The 27441-nt window shown below is 37.2% G+C and overlaps 1 protein-coding gene across 1 annotated transcript in view; it reads right to left on the minus strand.

The window, feature by feature from the left end:
* Positions 1 to 27441, minus strand: part of DNTT (DNA nucleotidylexotransferase) — an 877936-nt gene that overhangs the window by 849620 nt on the left and 875 nt on the right. The window contains exon 2 of the mRNA XM_044056916.1: positions 16558 to 16732. Within this exon, the coding sequence (XP_043912851.1) occupies positions 16558 to 16732 (175 nt within the window). The remainder of the gene's footprint in view (positions 1 to 16557; positions 16733 to 27441) is intronic.

The following is a 27441-nucleotide window of genomic DNA, read 5'->3' on the forward strand; positions in this document are numbered from 1 at the left end:
AAAAGCCTGAAGAGCCAGCAGAAGAGCCCTCATCTCTCTGCATTGATGTGCTCCTTCTACTGAAGAGGCTAACACGTCCCTGTACCTTTAGGAGCCAAAAAAATGCTCTCCATCCCACGTCTGAAGCATCTGTGAACCATTTTCTGAGTGGGAAGAAGGGGTTGGAAAGGGACTCCTGGATTAAGAGACAACTGCTGGATCTACCAGTGAAGTTCCTTCTTGAGACAAGGAAGAGGAGGAGCTACAAAGTCCAGAGTACGAGCATGTTGAAGCCGAATTCACTTCAGAAAGCACTGAAACGTTCTCACATGGAGTTTGGCCAGATGGAGCATAGGGGTGGTAGGTGCCATGAAACCCAGAGCTCTCAGAAACTCCCTGGCTGTAATGGAGGCCAGAGGAAGGACAGCTTTTAATAAGAATATGAGATTTAAGGCCTTGGGAGGAGGCAGGGATGCCAGCATAGGTACCATCTGAATACTGCAACCTAGAAAGACATGATTTTGAGGAGGAGTCAGAAAAACATTTTGAAGGTAATTTTGAACCCCAGGCTGTGAAGAAAGGAAATAGCAAAATGAAGATTTGGCAACAGGATCTCTGGAGAGGAGGCCTGAATCAGCAGGTCATCCAAGTAAGGAAATACTTGGATCCCCTAAAGCCTGCAGAAAGCAGTCACAGCTGAGAGGCATTTGGTGAATATCTGTGGGGCAGTAGAAAGGCCAAAAGGTAAAGCAGAAAACTGAAGATGCCAGGAAGCAACAGAGAAATGCAAAATCTTCCTGAAAATGGGATGGATCAGAATATGGAGATAAGCATCCTTGAGATCCAGAGATACCATATAAGCCTGAAGAAGCAAAAGAGGAAACAGCATCTGAAGGGACAACATTTGAAAACTAGACACCTTTAGAAAACTGTTTAGATGAGAGAGGTCTAGAATTGGCCTCCAAGTACCCTCTTTTCTGGGACATGGTCACCTCTTGAATAGTGACCTGAGTCAAAAGGTCTCGAAGTGCTACTGGGGGAAAAAAGGAATTTGTTCCCAAGATAGCTGAGGAATGCCCATAAAACAATGAGATTTCCACACCATGAAATACCCCTTGGCAAATAATGGACAGGACCCGAATCCTGAGTAATCTGAAGCCAAACAGGAAGAGAGAGAGAAAGAGGAACATGGCTAAGACGGGATGGATTGTCAGACAGCACTTGGGTTATCTGGAAAGGAAGATTCCTGAGTCCCTGAAGTCTAAGTAGCCTTAACAGAAGGAGCCCGTTTGCCAATCTTTTTGCCATTAGTAGAAGGGTGAGATCACCTGCGAACAAAGGCAAGCTTATTGGGGTAGTTTCTTTGAAATTTAGGAATAGGAGAGATAAACACATGCTTGAGTTCCTGTAAGGCCTTCCCCCTTATCCTGAAGGGACTTAAACCAGCAGCAGCTTCTCCAAGCTAGCGTTTATTATCAAGAGGGGCATCCATCATCTTAGCCTTGATATCCTCAGACAATGGTTGAAGCCTAAGCCAAGAATACCTCCTCATCACTGAGCCAAAAGCAGCAGCCCTAGAAGAAGCATCTGCTGCATTACAACTACACCTGATGGAATGAAGAACCACCTGAGAGGAAGTCCCTGGCAGAGAAAGGGCAGAAGTTTTACCCTCAGAATCTGAGAGATCAGAAATAACCTGACAAGCCTGTGAATGGAGAACCAACACATACCTGGACAAATGGCACAGATAACAAATAGCCCTAATAAGTCAAGGTAGCCAAGGTGTAAACCTTCTTACCTAGCCTTCCATTGTTCTGCTATCTTTATCAGAAGGCAGTAACTTGGGTGAAGGAAGCAACTGAGAGGGCTTGTCAGAAGCTACTGACACCACTGAGGTGTCAGCAGCAGGACATTTGTACAAAATGTTACAGTCCTCAGACACCCTATAAAACCTATCATGTTTCCTGGGAGCAGGGGGCTGTGAGTCAGGAGCTTTAGAGGCATTGGAAAACGCATCCAACAAAGCAGCCAAAGCAGGAGGGGAATAGCAGAAGGTTTAGGAGATTCTATCAGCAGCAACTCATAGTACCACTTATGGAAATCGGAGACCTGAGCACAATCCCATTTTAAAAAATTCCATCATCCTAGAGATTGTGTCCCTAAAAGAAATTTCTTTGAAAGGAGTATCAGGACTGATTCCTCTTCCTCTGACCCATAATCCAAAGGAGAAGGAATTTGGTTAGAGTAGGCAGAATCCAACGCCTCCTCAGAGGAGTCCTGTTTCCTGGGCCTTTGGAGTAGAGGACCAAAGTGGAGTTGGAACAGAAACCACCTGAGGAGGTTTTAATGCCATCAAAGTTTTTTTTTTTTTTTTTTTTTTTTTTTTTAATAGGATGTCTGCCCTATAAAACTTAGAAGGCTCTGACCCAGAATGGCGTTCAATAACTTCTTCCATAACTAAAATCTGAGGTACACCCCTAAACCCCTCAGAAATAATCAACTGTAGTTCCCCCAGAACATCTGAAACAGATGCCTGCAAAGCCTCATCAGACATGTTGAAAGCTGGATCCCCACTGGCCTCCAACCTGGACATGGCAGAGGAATGACAAATGGAGCAGGACTTACAGTTGTCCGAGGTGCCCAAGCAAAATAAACCCCTTTTGCGGTAGTCTTTATTGGGAATCTGTCTCTTGCACTAGTATTTACTCTTCCCGGATGACATGAACCCCTAGAAGCAACAAAAAGTCAAGAAAAAGCAAAATCCCAAGGGGACACTTTCTTCAATGCCTTAAACCATCAAACATGATGCAAGCATTCAGACCGCAGATCGAGAGATGTGTTTTTGACTAACTACAAGGATTTAGGCATTCATTCTGATGATCGAGAGATGTTTTTGAACTGGCAGCAAATGGTATATCTGGAGGTCACCTTTATGCCCTACACTATGCAAGGAGCATACGTGTCATGTACAGCATACCTTAAAGCAACAGTATGCTTTTGTATACTGGCCGGACATCAGGCTACCCGGGGCAGGGAATCCCAAGATGCAAGGAATACTGTAACATGCGAATGGAAGGACATCAAATTTTATTCTCTGAATGTCTGTCTATGCAAGTGGTATATGGAAGTTAAGACTTTGAGTAATACTGTAGTACTATTTTGAGTGTGGAGAGATTTTATTTTTTTAAATTTTGCTTTTGTTTACTGGGTTTGCTGAAATGGGTTTAGTCAAAGAGCCCTTTTCATTTGAGGCCTGCAGTAAAGACAATTATAAGGTTTTATGGTGTGTCTGTTTAAGAGGCATAAATTGTGGTTGTGATTGCATGTGGAGATAATTAGCATACGGGTGGCTGGGGAACTGGCAGTAGGAGGTAGCAAAGCTCCCCCTGTGCCATTTCCTGTGTTGTGATCTCCCTTCCCCAAAAGGCATCCAGATATTCACACAGAACTCTAAATGTGGCCTAACAGTGCTTGATGTGCTGAGGTTATCACCATCCTGTCTCTGAATTCTGCAGATACAGACCACAGACTTTGGGATGCCTATATTACTCCACACACACTGCATACACATCTTTAGATTGCCTGTAGTAAGAATTCACACACCTCTTTTCCATAGTCTGCATTTTAGTGTCCGACCTAAAATGCAGTGCTTTATACTTTGGTGGGCGGAAGTGTAGCTGCCACCTTTTACTCCCTTCCTTACTTCACTTTCAAACATTTGTCAGGACTGATGTCATATACACTGCCACTCTCTCCAAATATTGGTGTCATCTACACAGACACTTAGCCCGTTCTTTTTGCTCTGTGCGAAGTCAGTGACCCCTTAACATTGCCTCTCATTTCCCTCTTGTCTGTTTGCTTTACTGTCCATTTACTTAGTTTTATTCCATTAATTATCTTAGGTTTGCAATGAGTCTGAAATGTGAAATTAAATAAAACTGAATGCTTTGCTGAAATCCACATAGGTTCACAGGTACATGCTAGGCTATTGACCAATGAGGACATACAGATGTACCAAATTTTCAAATTTGCTTTAAACAAATTTAGTGTAAAGAAGCCTGCTTTGGAACATTTGCCATCCTCTCCTTTGTCTGATAGTCTAATCTTCTTTGTAGTCCTTTTGCTCCGTCTCTTAATCTTCGATTAGATACTCTTCCAGATGTTTCCTTTAATATACTGTTAACTCTAACACTGACTTCTTTATTGGGTCTCGGAGCCATTTAGTAGCCTAGTACAATCATGCTCTATTCCTTCTGGTCACTGGTTCAGGTCTCCATTACTCCCATCAGCTTCACCTACTACTATTAGTGACCAAAATCAGTCCTCTTCATTTTCACTTTCCTGAGCACTGCTTAGACTTAATTACCCCTCCCCATGATCTTTTTACACGCCCATCCCCTTTTTTCTTCCCATTTCTCCCTTCCCAGACATTCTGGACTTCTTCTCACCTCCTAAGATATTTGTTCTGTTGCCGTTCATTTCACCCTTTATGCATCTTCTCATGTTTTCTTCCTTTTTCTCAGGTTTGCACATGGATCAAATCAAATGACTTCTCATCAAATCTCTTATTCTCAGATATACCCTATAACCCAAATTAGGGATGCGGTGAAGTTGAGGTTTATGATGGAACCAAACAGGCATGATGCATAACCTAATTATGTGGCAGCATCAGAGGATGCTCACATGTGCTTGTGCACACACACCCACTTACCCACCCACAATTACTGGCAAGATGGAGCAGGGTTAATTCATCTAAATACCATCTTTGAGATGTGACAAGAAACTGGAGCAAGCAGCGAAAACCCATTTTGGCATATTTGTTTTAAAACATTTCAGCCATAACAAATGTGACTGAATACCAATTCAGTGAAATAAAATTGTTTGATGATTTCTACAGGACAAACATGATGGAGCAGAATATTTAACATACAAGCAGAACCAAGATACTAACCTCCAAAAAAAAAGGAAGCCAATCTGGTGGTCCCCTGCCATAAACAAACTCTAAAACAGAAGGAAGAAGCCGTTGCAAAAGAGAGTAAAATCCCATGAGTGGAGGAGCTCCCTGGTTAGCCTCAGTAAGAAGCTGAGATACATTACAAGATCCTCCAAAGCTAGCTATGAAAACAAAATCGCAACTGATTCTAAGGACAACCACAAAGAATTCTATAGCTATGTCAAGAATCTCAATGGCAACACCCAGATCTGCTCTGAGTTACAGCACAACAGCATGAAAATTACAGAACCAGCTGATATTGCCAACATCCTAGCAGATAGTTTCAGTGCTAACTTTACCCCACCCCCCACCCCCTAACGGGCCCATATCTATACAGGAAGAATGCAGAGTCCCTGTAATCACATCTATGCAGGTAAAAGCTGCACTCTCTAAAACCAAAAACACGGCATCCATGGGACCGGACAACATCCCAGACTGTGGTTTACACGAACGTCAGAATGAACTGGCTCCCCACCTAAGCACCATGTTCAATCATAGTCTCACGTTAGGCTTTGTGCCCACTGAATGGTGCACAGCAACAGTTATCCCACTTCACAAAGGGGGAGCCACCACTGATCCTGGGAACTATCACCCTATTAACCTGATGAGCCTGTTCTGAAAGGCCATGGAACATATCATCATGGAACTCATAAACAAAGACACTGGTAACCTCCAAACTCTGGACCCCACCCAGTTCGGGTTTGTGAAAGGTAGATCATACCTTCTGAACCTGATCGACTTCTTTGAGGCAGTCACTAAAGCCATAGACGAGGATAAAGTGGTTCACACAGCCTATTTTGACCTCGCCAAGGCTTTCAACACTATCCCCCATTCTGAAATTATAGCTAAACTAGGTATAAATCCCTACATCACAAGATGTGTTGCCAACTGGCTCACTAACAGAACCCACACTGTAAACATTGTAGACTCCTAATTTGACTTCAAACCAGTGACAAGTGGAGTACCACAGGGTTCAGTCCTGGGACCTCTCCTGTATGGTATCTACTTCTCTGAAGTACAGGCTAACACAAAAGGCCTCTGGCTAATGAAGTTCGCAGATGACTACAAACTAAGAGCCACAGTCAAGTCTCCAAATGATGTGGACATCCAACAGAAGGGCCTCACTGAGACAGATGCCTGGTGTCAGAGGCATAGCCTCAAGCTCAATGCCAAAAAGTGCATTGTCATCCCCTTTGCTAAAAACTCTGTACCCATGAACTACCACATAAACAGCAGTCTACTTAATGCCGAATATGTGATAAGAGACCTTGGGACCCAGGTGGACAGTAGTCTCTCCTTTGATAATCACATCGCCACAGTAGTCAGGAAATCATTCTGTGTGGCACACCATCACAAAAGGGTTCTCATCCAGGAAAAATAGATCATTGTTCCCCTCTACTCGGCACTCAGACCCATTATAGAGTACAACACCCCTTTTGGAATGTACTTCACAAGACATCTGCAGCAGCTGGAAAGGCAACATAAGTACCTCACAAAGAGAATCACTGGCCTCAAACAGATGTCCTACATTGACATCTCAAAAAACTGCAGCTTTACTCTGTAGCATATTGCCTACTCCGAGGAGATCTCTGCCTAACATATAAAGCTATGTTAAACCCAGAGCTGTTGGACATGCTACACCTAAAGAAATCCCAATCCCTCTGAGCTACATGCTCTAGGGACCTAAACCTTGTCACCACAATAAATAGGACATGCTGGAGGGATAGATTCCTGTCCCAGAGACTTCCCATACTCTGGAACAAACTACCTATCTATATCAAACAAAGCTCCTTATTAGCACTCTTCATGAAAAATCTTGATGAGTGGATGGGAAATAGGAAATACACCCTGGGGATCACTTATGTGGCTCTGCTCAACAGGGGCACAGGAAATTGACTTTCTTGGGTGGCGTAAGCCAGGGAACCTTGTTGGCTAGGCTTACTTAGGCCCTTGGGCCAATAACCTAGTACCTACCTTTGAACCTATACCTCGATCTACATATGGCATTTGTGTCCCAACATTAAAAACTGCTAAATTGGAAACCACGCAGACGTGATTCCCAACCATCTAATGCACCCAAACAGATGGCAAATTAAAAATGCAGAAACAGTTCTCACAATTATGCGCTCCATGGGAATGGTGCCAAGCATCATCTTATCCTACTAATTAACTTAGTTAAGCCTTCACTGTCAAAGTTAGCACACAGTGCACACAAGTACTTTAAAAATAAAAAGACAAATAAAATGTACCACTCTGCTTCAAGGGAACAATTACAAGGGTTGTATCTTCAACATCAATTCCTGCTTAAATATATTAGCCCACAAAATGCACAGCCTCATGGGAATGGCAGTATGGTTGCCCCTTTTCCAAGGTACAATGATCCAGAAGTTTAATTAATGTGATATGGAGTTTGCAAAAGTTGCTTGCCACCACCTCTTTGTATATCATGTGTTTCTGTGAAGTGTCTGTCCCTTTTTAATTTTTTGTAACAATTCTGAAGCTAATATTAGTGTTGAGTTTATTTTTATTTTAATATATACAATTTGGTTTTCAGTATATGCAACCTGGCTGTTCTGTAGGACATTGTCTTTTTCTGGCAAACTAAGTATTTGAACTAAACTTGCCTCCTTCTCTTCCAAATATTATAGATTCTTCCACCCACCTCTAAGTTCTCCCAGCACCCTATACCTTTTCCTACTCAGTGTACCTTTTCTGAGCAATCCCCCTCCCACACGCACGCACACTTTCTACCTCATTTTAAAGGACGATTGTGCTAACATGCCTTTCCAGCTCTGGTTTTTGCAATCATTTCCATGAGATCTAAGATAAAGACAGCCTTTGCTGAACAGATCACACTTCCAAGTTGTCAGCCGGGTTCCCACTATAACTATTAATCTGGTTTATACCTCATTTCCTGAGAGAGTGATTAAGCTGCCTTATCCTCCTCTTCCTCATACTGCAGCCTGTCGGTATTGGTAGAAGTTCTAAAAGTGCTACTGTAGTCCACAAGCCCCTTTGCTAAGCTACCACTAATACCAATCCTATGTGCTATTCCATCAGATTACTTCAACATGGGCCACTATATGTAGAAGACCCTGTCATGTTTGTGACAAATCTGTCAGGTCTAAGAACTTCATTGTGAGAGTTAGGGATGGAACTTGTCCATCTTTTCCAAACTCTTCCCTCCCCCGTTACTTATCTAAGTCAAATGCTAAAGTGTTTTATGACCATCTGTGTATACCCATCTCCTGCCATGCCCCAAATTGTATGCGACTGCCTCCAACTTCCTTTACTTCTCTTCCTGTTGATCACCTGTTCCATGTGTTTGCCTCCATTCTCTTCTGAGTGTCTCCTCCCAGCCCACCTTCCTTCAGTTTTCCCTCTGGTGTTGCCTCCTGAATGGCCACTACTAGCTCTTTCTCCCCTCTACTCTTGCAAATATTACCTAGCCTGCCTCTCCACATCGGCTTGCCATTGACAGCACTTTTCTAGTGTACTCCTATTCTATTTTTCATGTTTGGTTTCTGCTTCCCTCCTGTCTTTCTGCTTCTAATGACTACACTCATCTATGCTGCCCTTTTTAACTACAACCTTCTGGCCATCTCTATCAGTGTCCTCCTACCCCCTGCTTCCTACTGTCCCTTAAACCACTCTGTTCTGTATATTCTCTTGTGTTCATCTTCAGTCCCTCTCTGCTCTCTCACCTGACTAACCAACTAGGTATCTCTCTAGCTTTCATATTCTCTCATGAAGTTACTGCATTCCTCAGAAATTCCAATCTCCTCTCCAAGTTATCTGAGCAAAAAACACAAACCAGATGGCAGGAGGACCGCAACCACAAAAATATTTATTAAATTAACATCAAAAATATATCACAACATTTTCGTCAGTTAAGATATCCGACTTCTTCAGATAAAAAATCTTTTTTCACCAACAATCAATTTAAACTTTACTTATCCAATCATATACCATCAATTAGTTTAATTTAATTAACTCTTAAAGACAAACCCTAGTAATACACCATAAATTCTTACTAAACTAGGTAAAATCAGTGTATTGCATAAAAATACCAGTCAATGCATGTCAAAAAATATCCATCCTTAAAAAACGTAATATAAAGTTAAAAAAATATTTAAAAATATATAATTATAAAAATATTTATTCTATAATTTAGCAGCTTTTAATTTCAATAAAGGTAAAATAGATATATATTCATTCATATGAGGCTGTCTATTGGCTTCCAGCAACACCTGCCAATAAGTTTCACGATATTCTAACCGGGTCTCCCATGGACCCCCTCTATGGTCTCTCCTTTGTGTCTCAAGTACGAAAAAGATAAATGTAGCTTGTGGGCATGTCAAAGTATGACGGAATAAGGTATTACTATTATTCTGCTTTTGTATTTCATACATATGTTCATAAATCCTCCTTTTTAAATGCCTTTCCGTCTTTCCCACATAAAAACCAAGACAAATCTGGCACATACTTAAATAGATTAGTCTGACTATTACAGTTGGAATAATTAGATGCATTGATCCATCTGTTTCTCGCTGGAATATGTATTTTGTCAGTATGTGCTATAAACTTACATTGCCCACAAGCTCCACATTTGTATGTGCCCTTCCGTTGATTAAAGGAGGCTTGGGTCACCAACTCATGTTCTAAAATATTTTTAATGTTTCTCCCTTTATGGAAAACAGTTTTCATATTTTTCCCTTTCAAGTTTATAAGATCAGTAATATCGCTAAAATAAGCCCATTCTTCTTCCACAATTTTTCTAATAGTGCCTGAATTGGCACTATAATCCATAACAAATACCATATTATAACCCCCATTTAATTCCTGGACATTACTAAGAGAGATAGCAGTAGTAGACAGGCTGCCTGTCCCTAATACAGGCCGATATTTGGTAGCCCTCCCTGCTTTCACTTTATCACATACTTTGTCAATACGTTCTAAAGGATAGTCTCTCTCCTGAAATAACTTAGTAAGTACCAAACATTCATGTACAAAATCAGAGTCATCGGACGTCATCCTTGAAGCTCGGACAAATTGTCCCTTGACAATTCCCCTCTTTTGAAAGTTAGGATGTGAGCTTGTGTATCTAAGGTAACTGTTAGAAAAAGTAGGTTTTCTAAAGATGGTTGATTGAAAGCCCCCCCCCATGGACTTTCAAAGTGACATCCAAGTAATTCACCTGGTACTTGGAAATTTGATGTGTAAATTTCAAAAATGCCGTACTGGAACTTATGTAACTAATAAATTCTTCAAGAATGTTCATTGGCCCTATCCAAAAAATACAAATATCATCCAAGAATCTAGAATAGAAAGTCCAGTGCTGGCTGTATACACTATTGAGAACGTGTAAATTTTCCCAAACTGATAACACCATGTCAGCATAAGTGGGGGCACAATTGGCCCCCATAGCCACCCCAGAAATCTGTTGAAAATATTCACCTGAGAAAAACAAAAAGTTGTTATTAAGAACTATTTCCATTAATTCCATGATCAAAAAAATCTCATTCTCAGAAGCCCCTGTATTTTTCCTAAGGGCTATCTCTAACCAGGATAAACCTTGGTCATATGGAATCACGGAAAAAAGATCTACAATATCAATGGTAAGAAAAACCAAATCCGGGGAATGTAAATCTGATGTAATCTTACCCAGAAATTCCCAAGAGTCTTTTAATAAGTGGTTTTCCTTGCCCCAAATGTTTTTTAGTTTCATGTCTACAAATTTAGATAAAGGGGATATTTTAGAACCCTGTGCAGCAACTATAGGTCTAAGGGGAGGATTTTGAGTATCTTTGTGCACCTTACGTATCCCAAATATAGAGGGAACCCTAGGGGTTGTATTCTCAAGATAAGAATATGTCCCAAAATCAATGATACCCTGATCAAACAAATCCTTAAGTGCCAAATCTATCTTTTTGTAAGAGACATGAATCTCATTCATAGAAACTGGCCTATATCTAAGTCCGTTGTATAAGATATCGTTCATTTTCCCCTCATACCCTATTTGAACTTATTGACAAAGTATGTGATGAAGTGAAAGCAGGGAGGGCTACCAAATATTGGCCTGTATTAGGGACAGGCAGCCTGTCTACTACTGCTATCTCTCTTAGTAATGTCCAGGAATTAAATGGGGGTTATAATACGGTATTTGTTATGGATTATAGTGCCAATTCAGGCACTATTAGAAAAATTGTGTTAGAAGAATGGGCTTATTTCAGCGATATTACTGATCTTATAAACTTGAAAGGGAAAAATATGAAAACTGTTTTCCGTAAAGGGAGAAACATTAAAAATATTTTAGAACATGAGTTGGTGACCCAAGCCTCCTTTAATCAACGGAAGGGCACATACAAATGTGGAGCTTGTGGGCAATGTAAGTTTATAGCACATACTGACAAAATTCATATTCCAGTGGGAAACAGATGGATCAATGCATCTAATTAGTCCAACTGTAATAGTCAAAGACTAATCTATTTAAGTATGTGCCAGATTTGTCATGGTTTTTATGTGGGAAAGACGGAAAGGCATTTAAAAAGGAGGATTTATGAACATATGTATGAAATACAAAAGCAGAATAATAGTAATGCCTTATTCCATCATACTTTGACATGCCCACAAGCTACATTTATCTTTTTCGTACTTGAGACACAAAGGAGAGACCATAGAGGGGGTCCATGGGAGACCCGGTTAGAATATCGGGAAACTTATTGGCAGGTGTTGCTGGAAGCCAATAGACAGCCCAGTATGAATGAATATATATCTATTTTACCTTTATTGAAATTAAAAGCTGCTAAATTATAGAATAAATATTTTTATAATTATATATTTTTAAATATTTTTTAACTTTATATTACGTTTTTTAAGGATGGATATTTTTTGACATGCATTCACTGGTATTTTTATGCAATACATTGATTTTACCTAGTTTAGTAAGAATTTATGGTGTATTACTAGGGTTTGTCTTTAAGAGTTAATTAAATTAAACTAATTGATGGTATATGATTGGATAAGTAAAGTTTAAATTGATTGTTGGTGCAAAAAGATTTTTTATCTGAAGAAGTCGGATATCTTAACTGACGAAAACGTTGTGATATATTTTTGACGTTAATTTAATAGATCTTTTTGTGGTTGTGGTCCTCCTGCCATCTGGTTTGTATTTCATTGGTTTCTTTTTACCAGTAGAGTCTCCGGTGCTGTTATCTGAGCAAAAACCTTCCTCACAGGTCACACTTTATCCCTCTCACCACTCATAGTCTACCCTGTCCCTTCTTCCATCCTCATTCTCCCCCCCGTCCCTTCTTTCATCCTCACCCCCCCAGTCTACTCTCTTTTGCTTTTTTTTAATACACATCTAGCCTTATTTATTTATTTTTGCCAACTTATGTTAAGAAATATCAGATAACTTAACATATACTTAAGTACTAGGTAAGCAATTAATACACAATCTTTAAAAAAAAAAAAACAATTGACTCCAAAAGAATAAAACTAATCAATTGTATATTTCTTTATACTATCTGATGTGTCCATTCTAGGTTTCTCTCCAAATGTATAGGATGGTGAGCATCAGGCAAGCAATTAAAATGGACATGATATGTGTCATTGAATCATGTTTCATCTGTATAGCTCCTTAAATAAATGCTAAGTAAAATGTCAGTCCTGAGTGTTAACAACAAACACTATCCTGTACACCCCACGTGTGTGTGTGTGGGGGGGGGCCTTCAGCTACTGCTCTATATAAATAAATAATGACCACCTCTCAAGTTACACCATCTCAATAAAAAAGCATTATTTTATTGAAGAGTCCTGTCAATGATACAGGGATCAATGATGCAAGCAGTTTTCAGTTACAATATACCTCACTCCGCCGAAGACCAGACACACACACACACACACACACACACACACACACACAAATAAGGTTATCCAGTGTTTATACCTACGACTTATTGACCCAGCAGGGATCATCCTTCCAGGCATAATTCTGAAATCTTTCAAAATTCTGCTAAGCTATAAGAAGAGCCGTTTGTTTCTTAAAATAACCAAACATCCTCTCCTTCTAGCTCTAAAATAAAATAAAATAAATAAATAAATTACTTGATTTTCCCTGAAGTTACTGTGTTATCTCGGACTTTTCTTCTTACTGTCCCTTTACTGAGTTGTTCTTGCTACTTAATCTTGTTAAAATGCACTGGAAGGGTATGCAATCCAAACATAACATGCCAAAACAGTGAGATGTTTCTTAGGACATCAAATCTATCACTTCGGCAAACTGATTAGCATTGCATTTAAGAATATCTGCAGCTACACTCTTCCTTAATAATTTCATACAGTTTTAATATTCCAGCAGTAAGAGTTCCAGATTTAAAAAATTACATTAACATAAAGTATGTAAATATTAGACTATAGGAATTGTATTTACTAGTTACACACTGTGCCCATAGTCATTGTAGAAAATCTGACAATACTGTGGAGCCTATGTAGCTGTATATTAGAATAATATATTCCTTATATATAGGTTTTGCTTCTTCGAGTAGGTTATAAAAAATGATACAGCAATCCAAACAATATGAACAACTGAATGCACTTGCCAGGAAATCAAGATTATTGTAAGGTTTTAAATAACTATGACCAATTCAATGAGTCAAATGTGTTTCCCAAGTCGAGCCTGATTATAGCCATCTTCAGATGATTTGCATAATCAAAGAATTTATACTTTATATGTTATCATGAATGTATGTTACTTATTCTGTGTAGTCATAATCTATTAGACATTTTAAATTATTTTTCACCCTATTTGATAGGGTAGTCATGCATATTTTATAGTCAATGTTTAGTACCGTGAGTTATCTGTAAGAACTGCACAGTTCCATATTCTTGTTTTTAAGATAGGATATATAGCATATTTCCAAAGAAGGTAGAACTTTGCTTTCGTTATGAATCATATCAAGTGGTTCTTTCAAAAGATGACCAACTTTCTTTTTATTTCAAAAGACGGTTCACTTGTTCTTGTAACTGCAAGAAATATTTTCATTAGGGCATTTCTCAACAGACGATACATCAATACATTTAACTTCTGTATTGCTGATTTCTTCACACTGTTTTTGAAAAGCGCAAATTATATAGTCTAGGTCAAAATTTATTTTTATTATCTGACACAATAATACAATTAATTTCCACTGTTTTTTTTTTTTTTTTTGATGTTTTTGACCTATTTGCCAAGGCATGGAATCCATTTGGATTACTTGAGTTTGTATCTTTACTTTTGCTAGAGCTGTTTTAGATTCTATACTCATTAGCAATCTTGTTAAAAAAATTTTAAATAGTTTTAAATTTAGAATACAGACACTCAGAAATCAAATTCTGAGTATTTTCATTTCACTGTACTGCTTATGCAGCCAATTTTTATATAAACCAAATTTGAACACATTGTCAACTATAGAAAGAGACCGACTTTTCTGGTTTAAATCTTTGATCACAAGACGTATTCCTCAGAAAGAATAGTTTGTATATTTAAAATCAAAAGACTTTGTATTTACATTTTGATTCCTAATATTTTGAATTAATACCAAGCACCAATTATTTTATTAAACACTGATATCCGGAAGTTAAAAATATGTAATCAAAATTGTATATAAAGGTTTCAATTTAGAAAACAAATCACAAAAAATATTGGAAAAATATGAAAACATGTCATTTACTGATCTGAATGAGGATAATTTGATTTTTAGGTCATACAGCTCTACAACCTTATTGCCGTTTTGGAAAACTTTTTCTTAGATACTCAAAATGTTGATTGTTAGAGATTATCCTAGTCATTCTTATTAGGGGTAACATATCAATATCGACATGGAATGGGTAAGACCAATCTATAATTAAATGGGATAGGTTATTTCAAGCACAAAAAGTGACATTGGCTAGGCTTAAAATGGCCCACAAGGGCAATTGGCCTGGTGCTTCTACTGAAGCTATGTGGCAAAATAGTCAAAGCATATTGTGATTATATTTTCCATAATTCTGAAGGTTTAAGAGAGTTTTAGTTAAAAGATGAAGATTTCATGACAGCTCTATGTTCTGATAACCAAGTGTAAATAAAAAGTTACTGTCATTAAATCCTCCTATATGTACATTTGCCCAGAAAGATCAATACCCTTTTTATGGAGTGTATTAATAATGCCAAGGAAGGCTAGTACTAAGAACTGAAGAGTAACATAATATCAATATATGAAGAATTTATTGTATTAACCACTAATCTGTGTCAGCAAGTAAGTGCGATAAAAATGAACTATAAGAATACATTAAACTGTAAATACTGGAGAAAGTTGCATATACTGATAGAAAATATTATAAGGACTGGTTAATTAGCTCAGTTTTTCTCTCATCTCTTCGTAGTTATTTGAAGTGAACAGTATTAAAGATGTATATTCATTTTGAAGATTTATATTAAGTTGATATAATGATAGCTGTATTTCTTGGATTGTATATATCATTTTTATTGTTATATGAACAATGTTAATAAAAACATTACTTGGAAAAAAGATAAAATATAAACATTTTTTCAAATGACCACAGTTTGACATTTTAAATTCAGTTAAAAAAACGATAGCAAAATATATACAAGATTCAATTGATGTGACTTTTTTATACATTTGTTTACCAAGTAATCATACTGGACACAAGGGTCCTATTTCAGAGACAACCCAGGAATACTGTCTGGTTAACAGACTTGCTCAGATTTACACAGCAGGTAAACAGAAGTGGAAAGAATACAACCTTCTACCGTTAGTTCATTAACAGCTCAGACTCTGTCTTGTACACTAATTGACATACATTGTGCCTGGTTTCAAAAGACTTGCTCTCAAGTGTAAGTGACCATTTCAGCTGAAAGCATGTCTTTTGGAATCTGGTCTCTGATGTAAGCTTGTTTATAGATAAGTTTTACAATGAAGTAAGTCACTTAAACCAAGAGCAAGTCTTTCAGAATCAGGGTAGACTTGCACTGAGAGCAACCTCTTTGGAATCTGGCCCATAGTGTATCTACCATTCGTGTATAAAACAAATCCATATTAGAAAGTTGAAATAGTAGCAGTCTAATCAAATGGATTGTTTTATTTCATTATTTAATTTCATAAGTGTATAGTAAGTGTAATGGGATTGTATTAAAAGCTACCCTCTAAACCATACTTTCTAAAGGGAAGATAATGCAGGCTGTAAATACCTTCATAGATATTAGTAATTCACAGATTAAACACAATTAAGGAAACAAGTAGATACCCTGGTAATGCTGTCAACTATTGAATACATTTTGTAAAATGCATCGGAGATAAAACCAGAATCAAGTAAATCCATGTGTTATAGTTCACATTTCATATATGTATGATATGTTGCAACCAAAGTATTACTTATTAACTTTTAACAGCAAATGAAAACAGAACAGCTGCAACCAACATATAAAAATAGTATAAAAAATGAATTATTAAATAATGAAGCACTATGAAAGAAAAAATGCAGCATGCTTTTCTTTGGATTATTTTAATTCCTGACATCATTCAAGGCATGCGAGAACAGCTTACCATAAGCTGGTGTCTTTCCTCTATTTCTACAGGTGTTCTAGCTTTCATGCTTTCTGTAAACCAACATATATCGAGTAAATTGCAATCTGGACTAATTGTTTTCCCTTGTTTTTGAATCCATTCTAGAACTTGAGCATATGAACTGCTTTCTGCCACTATGTGTGTGACGGACTCACTGGAGACAAAATGAAAACTTTTGTGAGGAAATTAGAACAAACTATTGCTTAAAATATTTTTTTTTTCATTTTAAAGTATTATGTGTCCTTGATAGCTATAGTAATTTAAAAAGCCATCAAAACAATGCAGATGCTTTTATCACGTCATTTCTGAAATGATTCCTTGATTTTTGCTGTAATTTCATACAGTAAATGAAATGGATATTTTGCCAGACTTTGCACAATATATTTACAAAATGTCCCATTGATTAATGTGGTAATCTAATTATATACCACACAGGATATTTTTTAACTAAATGTGACAAGTTTTAACAAAACTAAACACAACACTATTTTCAGCATAGGAATGACTTTTATCCTCTTATTCCAGGAGGAGAACCACTAGAAACATTGCAAAAATATTGTCTATAAAATAGCAAAATTCCTTTTCTAACTGAAGAAACTCAGTTTATAAATTCTGCAAGCTAACACCCAAGACATTGACACTATGAATGAGGGAAGTAGACAAAACCAATAAGCTAAGCAAAAAAGTCAAGTTTCAAAGCCCATGCTATTGTCACTTGAACAAAGCCATTCTGAACACATTCTAATATTGTGATAATTTTCTTGAAGACAGAGTCGGCTCTCAAGCAATATAATAAAATAAAATGATAGAGAATTGCTGTAAGGCTGATAAAGACCTCTCTGTTTTTTTCTTTTGGCATAACTTTTTGTGGCAGGCTGAGGAGAAGCACACACCCAGGGACTTGTAGCTATGAAATCTGCAAATTCAGATCAATATATATTCCATTCCACCATGATGGACTTGAAGTGCTGTGTGGTAGATCTGCATCAAAATGCAGTTCCATAACAGCTGCGTTAATGACAAGTGCATGAAGTAATGAAGTAAATGGACCAAAACAGAAAGTATTTTAGTGAATAAAATCAGTTACTAATGTGGGGCTAACAATGGACAAGGTTAGGAAAGTTCCAGCAGACTTGATATAGTAAACAAACAGTTCTGTAAAAAGGACAATATAGACAAATTCTATCAATATGCAAGGATGAGGATTATGCAACCTCTGTGTGATCATGTGATGGACATATATGCAGTGTCCATTATCGTGTGGGGAACTGAGGGGAGTGGGTGGTGATGGAAGAGTACATGCACATCATCAATAATAGGACAACAATGGACAGTGAAGGGCAATGTATAGGATACAAACACAGCAGGGTACAGAATGGCAAACCATGTACAAATAGCTTCATTAGTGTTTAAATAAAGATGACACAACAAGCTAATAATTACCTGAACCACAGTTTTCAAAGCCACCAATTTTAAGTGTAGGGAACAGAGTACAGAGGATTTGTCCAGATAAAATCACTTTAGCTAGCAGATCTAGGAGACTCTCTCTTATACCATCCATGTAAGAGGAATAAAGATGTTGTTAAACTTTCAAGTAGTTTATTCAGTTAAAAAGATAAAAGATAAAAGTGATCTTCTTCTATGATGAGTTACCTACTTAACTGAATAAACTACTTGAAACTAAAACAAGGTGTTTTTATTCCTCCCATAGGGAGGGTATCAGAGTTTTCCTAGATCCATTAGCTAAAGTAGTTTTATCTGGATAAATCTTTGTACTCTGTTTCTTGTTAGCCTCATCACCCTCAGAGTCACAGATGGGATACCACATTTGGCTCGAGCCTTCTGGATTACCTCTGTTAACTATAAGTGTGGGGTGTGTATGTGTGTAGGTCACCTCTGGATTTTTTGCAGCATTTCCATAAATTCTTATGGAATCAGTTGTAGGTATAGGCATGTTTGTCATTATCATATCTGACAAAGAAAGATGGCGCTTTATTAAAGTTAGAGGCAAAAACGAAAATAATGCCTTTCTCATATGGATTCTAAAACATTGTACTCTTGGGCTATGGTGATAAGGTTAAGTAAACGCTGGCCAAGGATATCGGAAGTAAAAGCTGGTGTTCCATACATAGCCCCCAGTAAAATCTGCAAATTCAAATACCAGTAGCTATTGCACTACTGTTTGGATGTTGTCCTCAGTGAATTACACAACCAGTGCCTTTTGCAACTACCTAAAATGTATTTCCCTGCCCATACAGGCATCCAGAACTCTGTTTTCTAGCAGCATAAGTGTGGTTCAGCAAGAAGCAGATGCAGTAATGAAAAGCTGGGGTACCTTATGTATGGTTAGTGAAATCTGTTGATGTAGTTCTAAATGGTTTTAAGTTATCTAGTCATGTATTATCCTGACTGTTCATTGGCAGACTGCCAGGCAAGTTCATTAACTGTTAATGGGCTAACCAAATCATTCATTGACCAAAATGTTATAGGCATCTCAATCTGTCCTAAAATGCAGACTCCACCTTAGTCCTACTGCTGCCCTTCATTTCCCCCTAAATCCTGATAGTTGATCACCCATTGTCATCAATCATTCGTTGCCATCATGCAACATCAGTCTGCTCTACCTCCTTCTGTAACCAACCTTCTAGCACTTGGGACTCCCTTTTTTGGTCCCCTTAACTTACTACGAGCCTGGCTCCCCAGTGCTCCTTGACCTTACCAGCTAATCTCCTATCCCACTGGACTTACTCCTGTATTGCTAATGCTGATTCTGGATGCTAAGGCCGTGTGGCATGCTCGACCATCTTTGCATCCATCTGTGTTTTTTTTTGTTTTGTTTTTTTCCTTTATATGCCCTACCCAGTCCTTTCCCCTGCTCTCATGTTTATCAACTAAATTCAAAGTTCGGCATAAAACCATCTTAGGCAGTATCAGTGAATGTCCTCCCATTGAGGATAGGTATACCCATCCCTCTCTGTTGTTCTGGCAGTTGCCTGAGCCTCAAATCGATCAGGGATCACCTAGGTCATATTCAGTGCTTTGTCCCTCAATACCACCATGCAGCCTAGGTTTTGGAATGTTGAGGTACTAACTGACTTGTGTGTCATTGACAGCCCTGCTACCAGTTCCTTACACTATTTGTGAGAGCTGTAAATATCTATTTAAGTTAAAAACAATGCTTTCACCTACTTTTACAACTGTCATTGTACTCTCTACAGAGGGGTTAGAGGGGGACCGTATTCTTATGTACAAATGCATAAATAATACTGTCTTATTGCCTGCCTGAGGTTTTGAATTCACTTAACATTGCCAGGGTACCACAAATAATTGTTCTTTTGTAAATGTACCATCACTGCATTAAAACTTGGTGCTTTCTTCCAAAGTGTCAGGACTTCTTCAGAGTATAAAATTACTTAAACAACAAACTACTATTTAAAGCCTTCCAATGAAGCAATAATCATTCTGACTGGCCAACCAATAACCCAATTAACCCAATAATTTAACCGTTTATTAACTATAAAGCTGCATGTAGCACATTTACAAATAGATTAAAAATAAAACAGAAGTACCAAAAATACATAAATATATGTATGTATGTATATAAAAAGGAACAAAAATAAACTTGATAAAATTGAATACACAAGTACACAATTATTTACATTTTTGCGTAATTAAAATACGGTAGTAGTGACATTTAATAATTAAGTACTTTAATTTTAAGACAACCTGAAACAGAAATATGGTCATTAAGTCCCCAAGGTCTGGCCACATTAGTTCTTATCTGCCACTCATTTTCTTTAAGTTGTATCCAGACTTTGGTAGGTCCTCCTCTTTTATCCTCTAACAACCATTGCAAGAAAAACCTTGAAGCTATTTTATTTATTTTATTATTTTATTTACATTTTGTTGACCCGCTGGCTGGATACATAATAGAGGTCCATTTTCAATAGTCCTGGGAGAGGAAAAGCTCATAGATACAGATATATACATACATAATACATAAAGTTATATAGAGTTTTAAAAAAAAAATATAAATGTAATGTAAGAAAAAAAAAAAAAAAAATCCTTTTTTTTTTTTTAATATGACTATTATTCTTCTCAATGTGTCCCCGTATGGCATCGCACGGGTTTTTATTACCGATGTCCGTAATGTGCTTATACATTCGTTCCTTTAATCTCTTTCCTGTTTTTCCTATATAAAAGGAGGGACAGTCCTGGCATGCTGCCACATAGACAACCATTTTAGTGTCTCAGGTGTACCTAGTCGGGCATGAAATTCTCTCATATCCAGAGATGTATACAAATTCCCCCTCAAAAATAAACCTACATTGGGGGTATCATCCACACTTACTCATATAGCCATTTTTGGTTGGCATCCAAATTAATAGATTCTAAAAAGTTCTTAAAATTCCTGTCCCTTCTATAAATAGGTTTTTCTCCCACTTTACCCTTCTCCATTCCATCTATGCCAAATATTTTCAAGTTATTGTACTCTATATTGCTAATGTTTTTGGCCTCAGTGTTATGTTATAAGAAGGCCATTACTGAAATTCTTGGGGTTAATCAAAGTTTCATTCTTACCAACCCAAGTGGGCATGCCATTATCTAAGAGGGTTTAAAAGTACCATTACTTATTTAAAGATCCTAAGAAGCCCAGTGGATAAGCCTCATTAATTAGGGAGCATCACTTTAAGCTTCTCTCCTTCTGTATTAAAATCCTGCAGCTCAGAAACCATTCTGGCTATCCCAACTAGCCGCCCTTTAACCAGGGCTCTTTTTGATGTAATGGATGCCAGCTGTCAAAATGGAGCAGGGTATTACAATAAGCAGGCTTCCGATATAACTTCATTATAAAACCCCTATTATGATGGTCAATCAAAATTTCTGTATCAAGGTAAATACTGATCTTGGACTTCTTGATCATAAATCTTAAGTCAGTAGTGTTGATATAATTAAAAAACTCAGTTACCCTATCAGTGTCCATCCAAAAAATCACTAGGCCATCCGAGAATTGTCCGTAATGCACCAATGGGTTAAACTCCGAGTTAAGGACAAAATTCTCTTCCCAGTAGGCTAAAACCATATTAGCAAAAATGGAGGCACAGGCTGCTCCATTGTTATTCCCATTTTTTGCTTGAAAATGGTTCCTTCCAACCAGATAAAATTATTTTCAGTAACGATCTCCATTAAGGTTCTCCATACAGTCAATGTATCATTGCCAAAAGTCATTTTGGTGGCTAAATAGTCATAAAACCAGGCAATTCCACAACAGTGGGGTATGACCAAAAACAAGTCTATGAAATCTATAGTCACCAAAGTGAGTTGTTCACAAAATGCACCCGTATTATGTATTTTGGAAAAAAAATCCCACAAATCTTTCAATATTTGACCTGCATCATCCAGCACCTATTTCAGTCTAAAGTCAATATACTTGGATAAACCATAAGTTTTAAACCCTTTTGTGTCTATGATGGGCCATAAAGGAGGAGGGTCACAAATATCTTTATGGATTTTTGGTATCCCAAAAATACCTGGGATACAGGAAAACTCTACTTTGAGGTAAGAGTATTCTGACTCTGCAATTATTATAGGTGATTTATTATTGCAGGGGTTAACATCCATTTTCCGATAGGTAATATCAAGTTTGTTCATGGAGATCTCCTTGTACTTTTCTGTAAACAAAATGGCTTCCATTCTACAATTATAATCTGTTTTGCCCATCACTACTAACTCCTCTCCTTCTGGTTTCATAAATCTTAACCCTGTTTGTACTTAAATCACGTAATAGTTTAATTTTCCCCTTAGTCAAATTAATCTTATTGTAATTTCTACCAAAAGGAATATTCTTTCAAATATCCATCTCACACAGCTTCTCAAATAGCTTAATAGTGGGATGTAAAGGGGGCTTATAAAGACTTGCCTTCTTAGGCCCCTTAACCACTTGGAATGTGTTACTCTTGTCCCCTAATAATACCCTCAGGTTAAGCTTCCTCATAAAGCATTTCATATCAATAAGGGTCTCAACCAAATTCTCATTTTTGCTGGTACAAAAGGAAGCCCTTTTTCAAAAAGGGAAGCACAATCATTAGTCAAAACAAGAGAACTAAAGTTATACATTTTAAAGTTCCCCTTTACTTTGGTTATTACTAAGAGTGTTTTTTTTTTTTTGGGTTGTTTTTATTCCTTACCATCTTCTTCGGTTGTTGGGAAAAAGGGGGTACAACTTCAGGTGGCATATAATCTTTGTTACCCAGTTCAGCCATCAAATCAACACCCAAGTTTATATCCAAACCAGGACCTTGGGGTATTTTAGATCTGGGTGACCCTCCATGGTTTGGGCTAACTCCACTGAGGCCTGCTACCTGATGCTCCATAACATACATGGCTTCTTTGCAATTATTGGGGGTTTAGGACACAGTTTTTAATTTTTATATTTAGTTCAATCTCTTAACAAGTTTTCTCTCTTTTTTAGCCTTCCACTTTACAGTGAAACAGCAGCTAGTGTTCCTGAATTACCAGGGATAAGGTTGTAAGAATTTTAATGTTCTGAAAGCTTTTCATTTAGCACATTTGTTCCAAAGGTACTTCCAACTGAAAAGTATAGCATATTTCTTTCCATTCTTTTATGTAAGCCATGTAGCCTTTAGCACAAAATATATTATCAGGCCATCTCTAAAGGGCCTACAAAAATGTTTGCAGGCCAAAGCAAGGAAGACAGAGTGAAGGAATTGAACAAAAGAAGGGCTTCCAGGTCTACTTACAAAGTCTCCCAAAAATTGTTGAAACTAGGGAAATGAAAGCCTAAGGACCTTGTAACCTAGCATGACTATTGTCTTTCTTCTTTCTGGCTTGCCCAGAACCCCCTCTGAATGCCAAACCATAAGCTTCACATCAAAAGGACCCCTCTTAAACAACTAACATGACAGATTTCTGTTTTGGGCTATGCTGCAAGGTGATTTACAACAGGCTTGCATATGTTAATGGGAGTAGAACATCTTAATGAGGATTTATTTGTAAAATCATATTAATTTCAAACCAAACTGTAGTTTGCAGAATCTTTGCTTCCCACCCATAGCTGGCCTTAGGCATAGGCCAAGTAGGCAGCCGCCTAGGGCGCCACTCCAGCAGGGGCACTTTTCCAGTAGTCTGGATGGTGTAGGTAGACCAGGATGGGGGCACAGGGTGGTGTTGGGGGGTGGGGCACTGTTGAGACATTTTGCCTAGAGCACCAGTTGACAAAAGGCGGGTCTTGTTCCCACCTCTATCTTTCTATAAGATTTAGGTGCTTCAGAGCTGAATATAAATAGGGGAATAAAATGCCAGACTCTCTTTCATTGTCTTTTGCAATGCAATTGGGTCAGATAATGGTTTGATTTTATTTTCCTTTTTACAGCAGGCCTACATACCTAGATAAAGTAAACAGGCAATGATTGGTTTTGTGAACAAACAGAATTAATTTTTTAGTATTTTCTTTCACAGTACTCTGCAGGGCATACTTTATAGATTCTTTTGTAGGATATGGTGGTAATTTTCTATTGCTGTTTCACAATCCTTGGACTTACTGTCATAGTTGAGGAATTTACCTTTTCAGCAGAGATGTTGCAGGAAAACACCACCCTCTGACACAGTACTGAATGGATGACTCTAATTCGTAGGTATAATCACGCTTCACTCCCCCTGTTGTATAACATAAATCAAACACCGAGTGTTACAGGATGTCTGACTTGCTGTAGGTAAGTAAGATACCTAAGAACGAGAATATATGTTTGTCTGCATGGCCAGATTTGTATTAGTGCATAAATACTGCTGGCTTAGAAGACTAACAGGTATGCATTTTTTTCAGTTGCAGTCACAATTTTCTAAACCACAAAGAGGATTTCACTTTGAGCCCTCAAGAATATTTGAATGGCAACTGTTACCAAAGGTGTTAGTTACCACAGAGGGCTTGCAATGATTAGTAGGATGTTTTATATATATATATATATATATAATCACTTGTTCAATTTATAAAATGTTATGTAGACCTGACTACTTGGAAATTATGAAATATATGGTCACTCATATTAATGAAGTGAGCTCTAAAGTTCTTCATTTATTTTGGAGTGGCAATATTTCTAATGAAATTTTTGAATATGTACAACTAACCACTGTTACAATTCCCATCATTTACGGAATGCCTAAAATGGACAAATCTTTGTATAACTCATCCCTGTGTCCTATTCTGCTGGCTAGGGGATAAGGTCAATTAAAACTATTCTGGACACTTCAACTATAATTAAAGGCAGTACTGACTTTTTATGATAACTTTTTGAATGGTCTAAAACTAACAACATTATTACTTGCTATTTAGTTACTCTGGGTGTTGATTACTTATTCACACCCATTCCAAATAGTGAAGGAAGTTGTCTAGTTAAACAATATATAATCAAGTCAAAAGTCTTTATGTAATTTAAATATGGATTTGATATGCATACTGCTGGAAACTGTATTAACATTATAATGTTTTTATGTTCCAAAATTTTTCAAACAAACGAAAGGCATAGCCATGAGCATGCCCGTGGCTAATTCTCACACCAACATTGTAATGAACTCATACCTATGTCATGTGAGAATCTACTGTGTACTTTAAGAATGCAATCATCTAAGAATGTTTTGTGGACTTATTCCTAATTTGGGATGGTCCACTGCTTATTTTAGATGATTTTATTTCCTATATACATACAACTACAGAGTTCTTGAGATTTAAGAAAAAAAGTTCACTATAAACAAATTGACTTTTTGGACATAACTATAGCCAAAAATACTACTGGGCAGACAGAAACTACACTCTTGAAAAAGGAAGCCAAGAGGTGTACTTATTTATCAAGGGATAGTATACATCCTCCATTTATATATGAAAATATACTTAAAAACCAAACGGCACGTCCGGCTACACTTAATACACAATATAATATGGTCATTCAGCCTGAATAAATGGCTTCTCATTTTAACACAAGAGGCTATAACTTGAATATACTGGAAAACAAAGGATGACGTTTAAAGAAATAGACAAGTTTGAAACCTATATTTTCTGATATATATGCTTCTGAAATGCATGCAGCTGACAGAGTACGTGAAAGAAGATATAAACAAAGAAATAACTGTAGATGCATCCTAATATATGATCAAAATACTCCAAACATTAGGAATATTAAAAAAAAACACTGTGTTAATTCTATCACAAGTACCTGAATTGTAAGATATTTGTAAGGAAAGTCCAACATATAGTTATAAAAAATCAACAACACTGAAACATAAGCTTTGTTATAAGAAACAAACTACAATTATAAATGGTAACAGTTCTAGCAGGATAGGCATTTATAAACAAAATAACTGCACCTTTTTCAAATGCAAATACACTAAGAGAAGTATTATACATCCATTTAATGGAACTGTTTTTACCTTACAAGAGTATGGCACTTGTGAGACCAAAAATTTGGTATAAATGGCAAGTGTTGTAAATGTGATGCTTATTATATAAGTAATCAAAAATTAAAAGAATATGTGGCCATATATCTGAAATGAAAAGATGTGTAGAAAATAATTCTTTGTATAAGTGTATAAGTAATACAGAAAACACACATCCCTTTGAATTCAGGAGTTTATATGTAGTACTAGAATGTGTCATAGGAGGCGATATAAAGAATCGAACGTAAAAGAGAAAAGTAAATGTTGGATAATATCTACGGTACTGTAAGAGGAGGAATAAGCATTTTATTTCCCAGCAAATAACCCAAGTTACTTAACACATCCTAAACTGTTGTTCTACTTCTCTATCTAAAGGATAATCCACAAAATATTGACATATGATTTTATTTCAAGTTAAACAATTTGGTACTAATGGGAGGCAATGCAGTGTGTATCTGTAATGTATTCTAAAATGGTATAAATATCTTGCAACTAAATAATTAAGAATGAAATGTAATCGTTTGTCTGCAATGATATTATTCTATCAATAAGAATGTTTGATAAAACTAATAGGCCACCAATGAACAGAATTTAAGAAGCCTATGAGCTCAAAGAAAAGGGGGACTTCACTAGATCACCAACAACAAAGATTGGTTGTTCTAATGGTGTACAAAACTAGAAGGACTTGCAGAATCTTTAATTCCTTGACATTAATGGATTCATATGGAGCAGTAAAGGCAGAAAATACAGTTAGGAATTTGTCCTAAATGAAGCTCACTGTAAAAGATTTTAATGTTAAAAACTGCTAAACAGTGGCCCACAGATATTCAAAATATTACTTCTCAGCATTCCGAGTCAAGCTTCACACATCAGCTTCTAAGCTCCCTCAGAGCCAAGCAGAACACTGTGTAAAACAATGTCTGAAAAAGACTTTAAATGAATCTCTATCTCTCTATCCCTTCTTTTTATTTTCTCAGTGCAGTTCTCGTGTGTGTGCGTGTGTGTGTGTGTGTGTGTGTGTGTGTGTGTGTGTGTGTGTGATTGCATTTGTTTTTATTAACTGGGTAGCTGGTCTGATCATAGCAGAACCATCGGATAGACAAAAGGTAGCAAAGAACCACCCACCTGACTTAGATTACCTAATATTTGCTTATAATATCTGAAAAAACTGACTCCCTCTTCTGAAAGATCAGTTGGATAATGTAGAGACATCTGTTTCCTGTGGTTGATTTATTTTCATACGCATTATTAAAAATGCTTGCAGAAAGTTGTGGATCTGGGATTTATGCAGTCTTCATGCTTGCAGATACAATTTAAACTATATTGCTTTTGTGTCCTAGTATCTATGCAGCAGCTGAAACAAATATATTATAAAGCTTGTTTTCTAAACTAGGAAATGGTGCATACTTTGAGAAA

Source organism: Protopterus annectens, chromosome 14.part0 (assembly GCF_019279795.1).
Source record: "Protopterus annectens isolate FY-2018-M chromosome 14.part0, PAN1.0, whole genome shotgun sequence".
Classification (NCBI taxonomy): Eukaryota; Metazoa; Chordata; order Ceratodontiformes; family Protopteridae; genus Protopterus; species Protopterus annectens.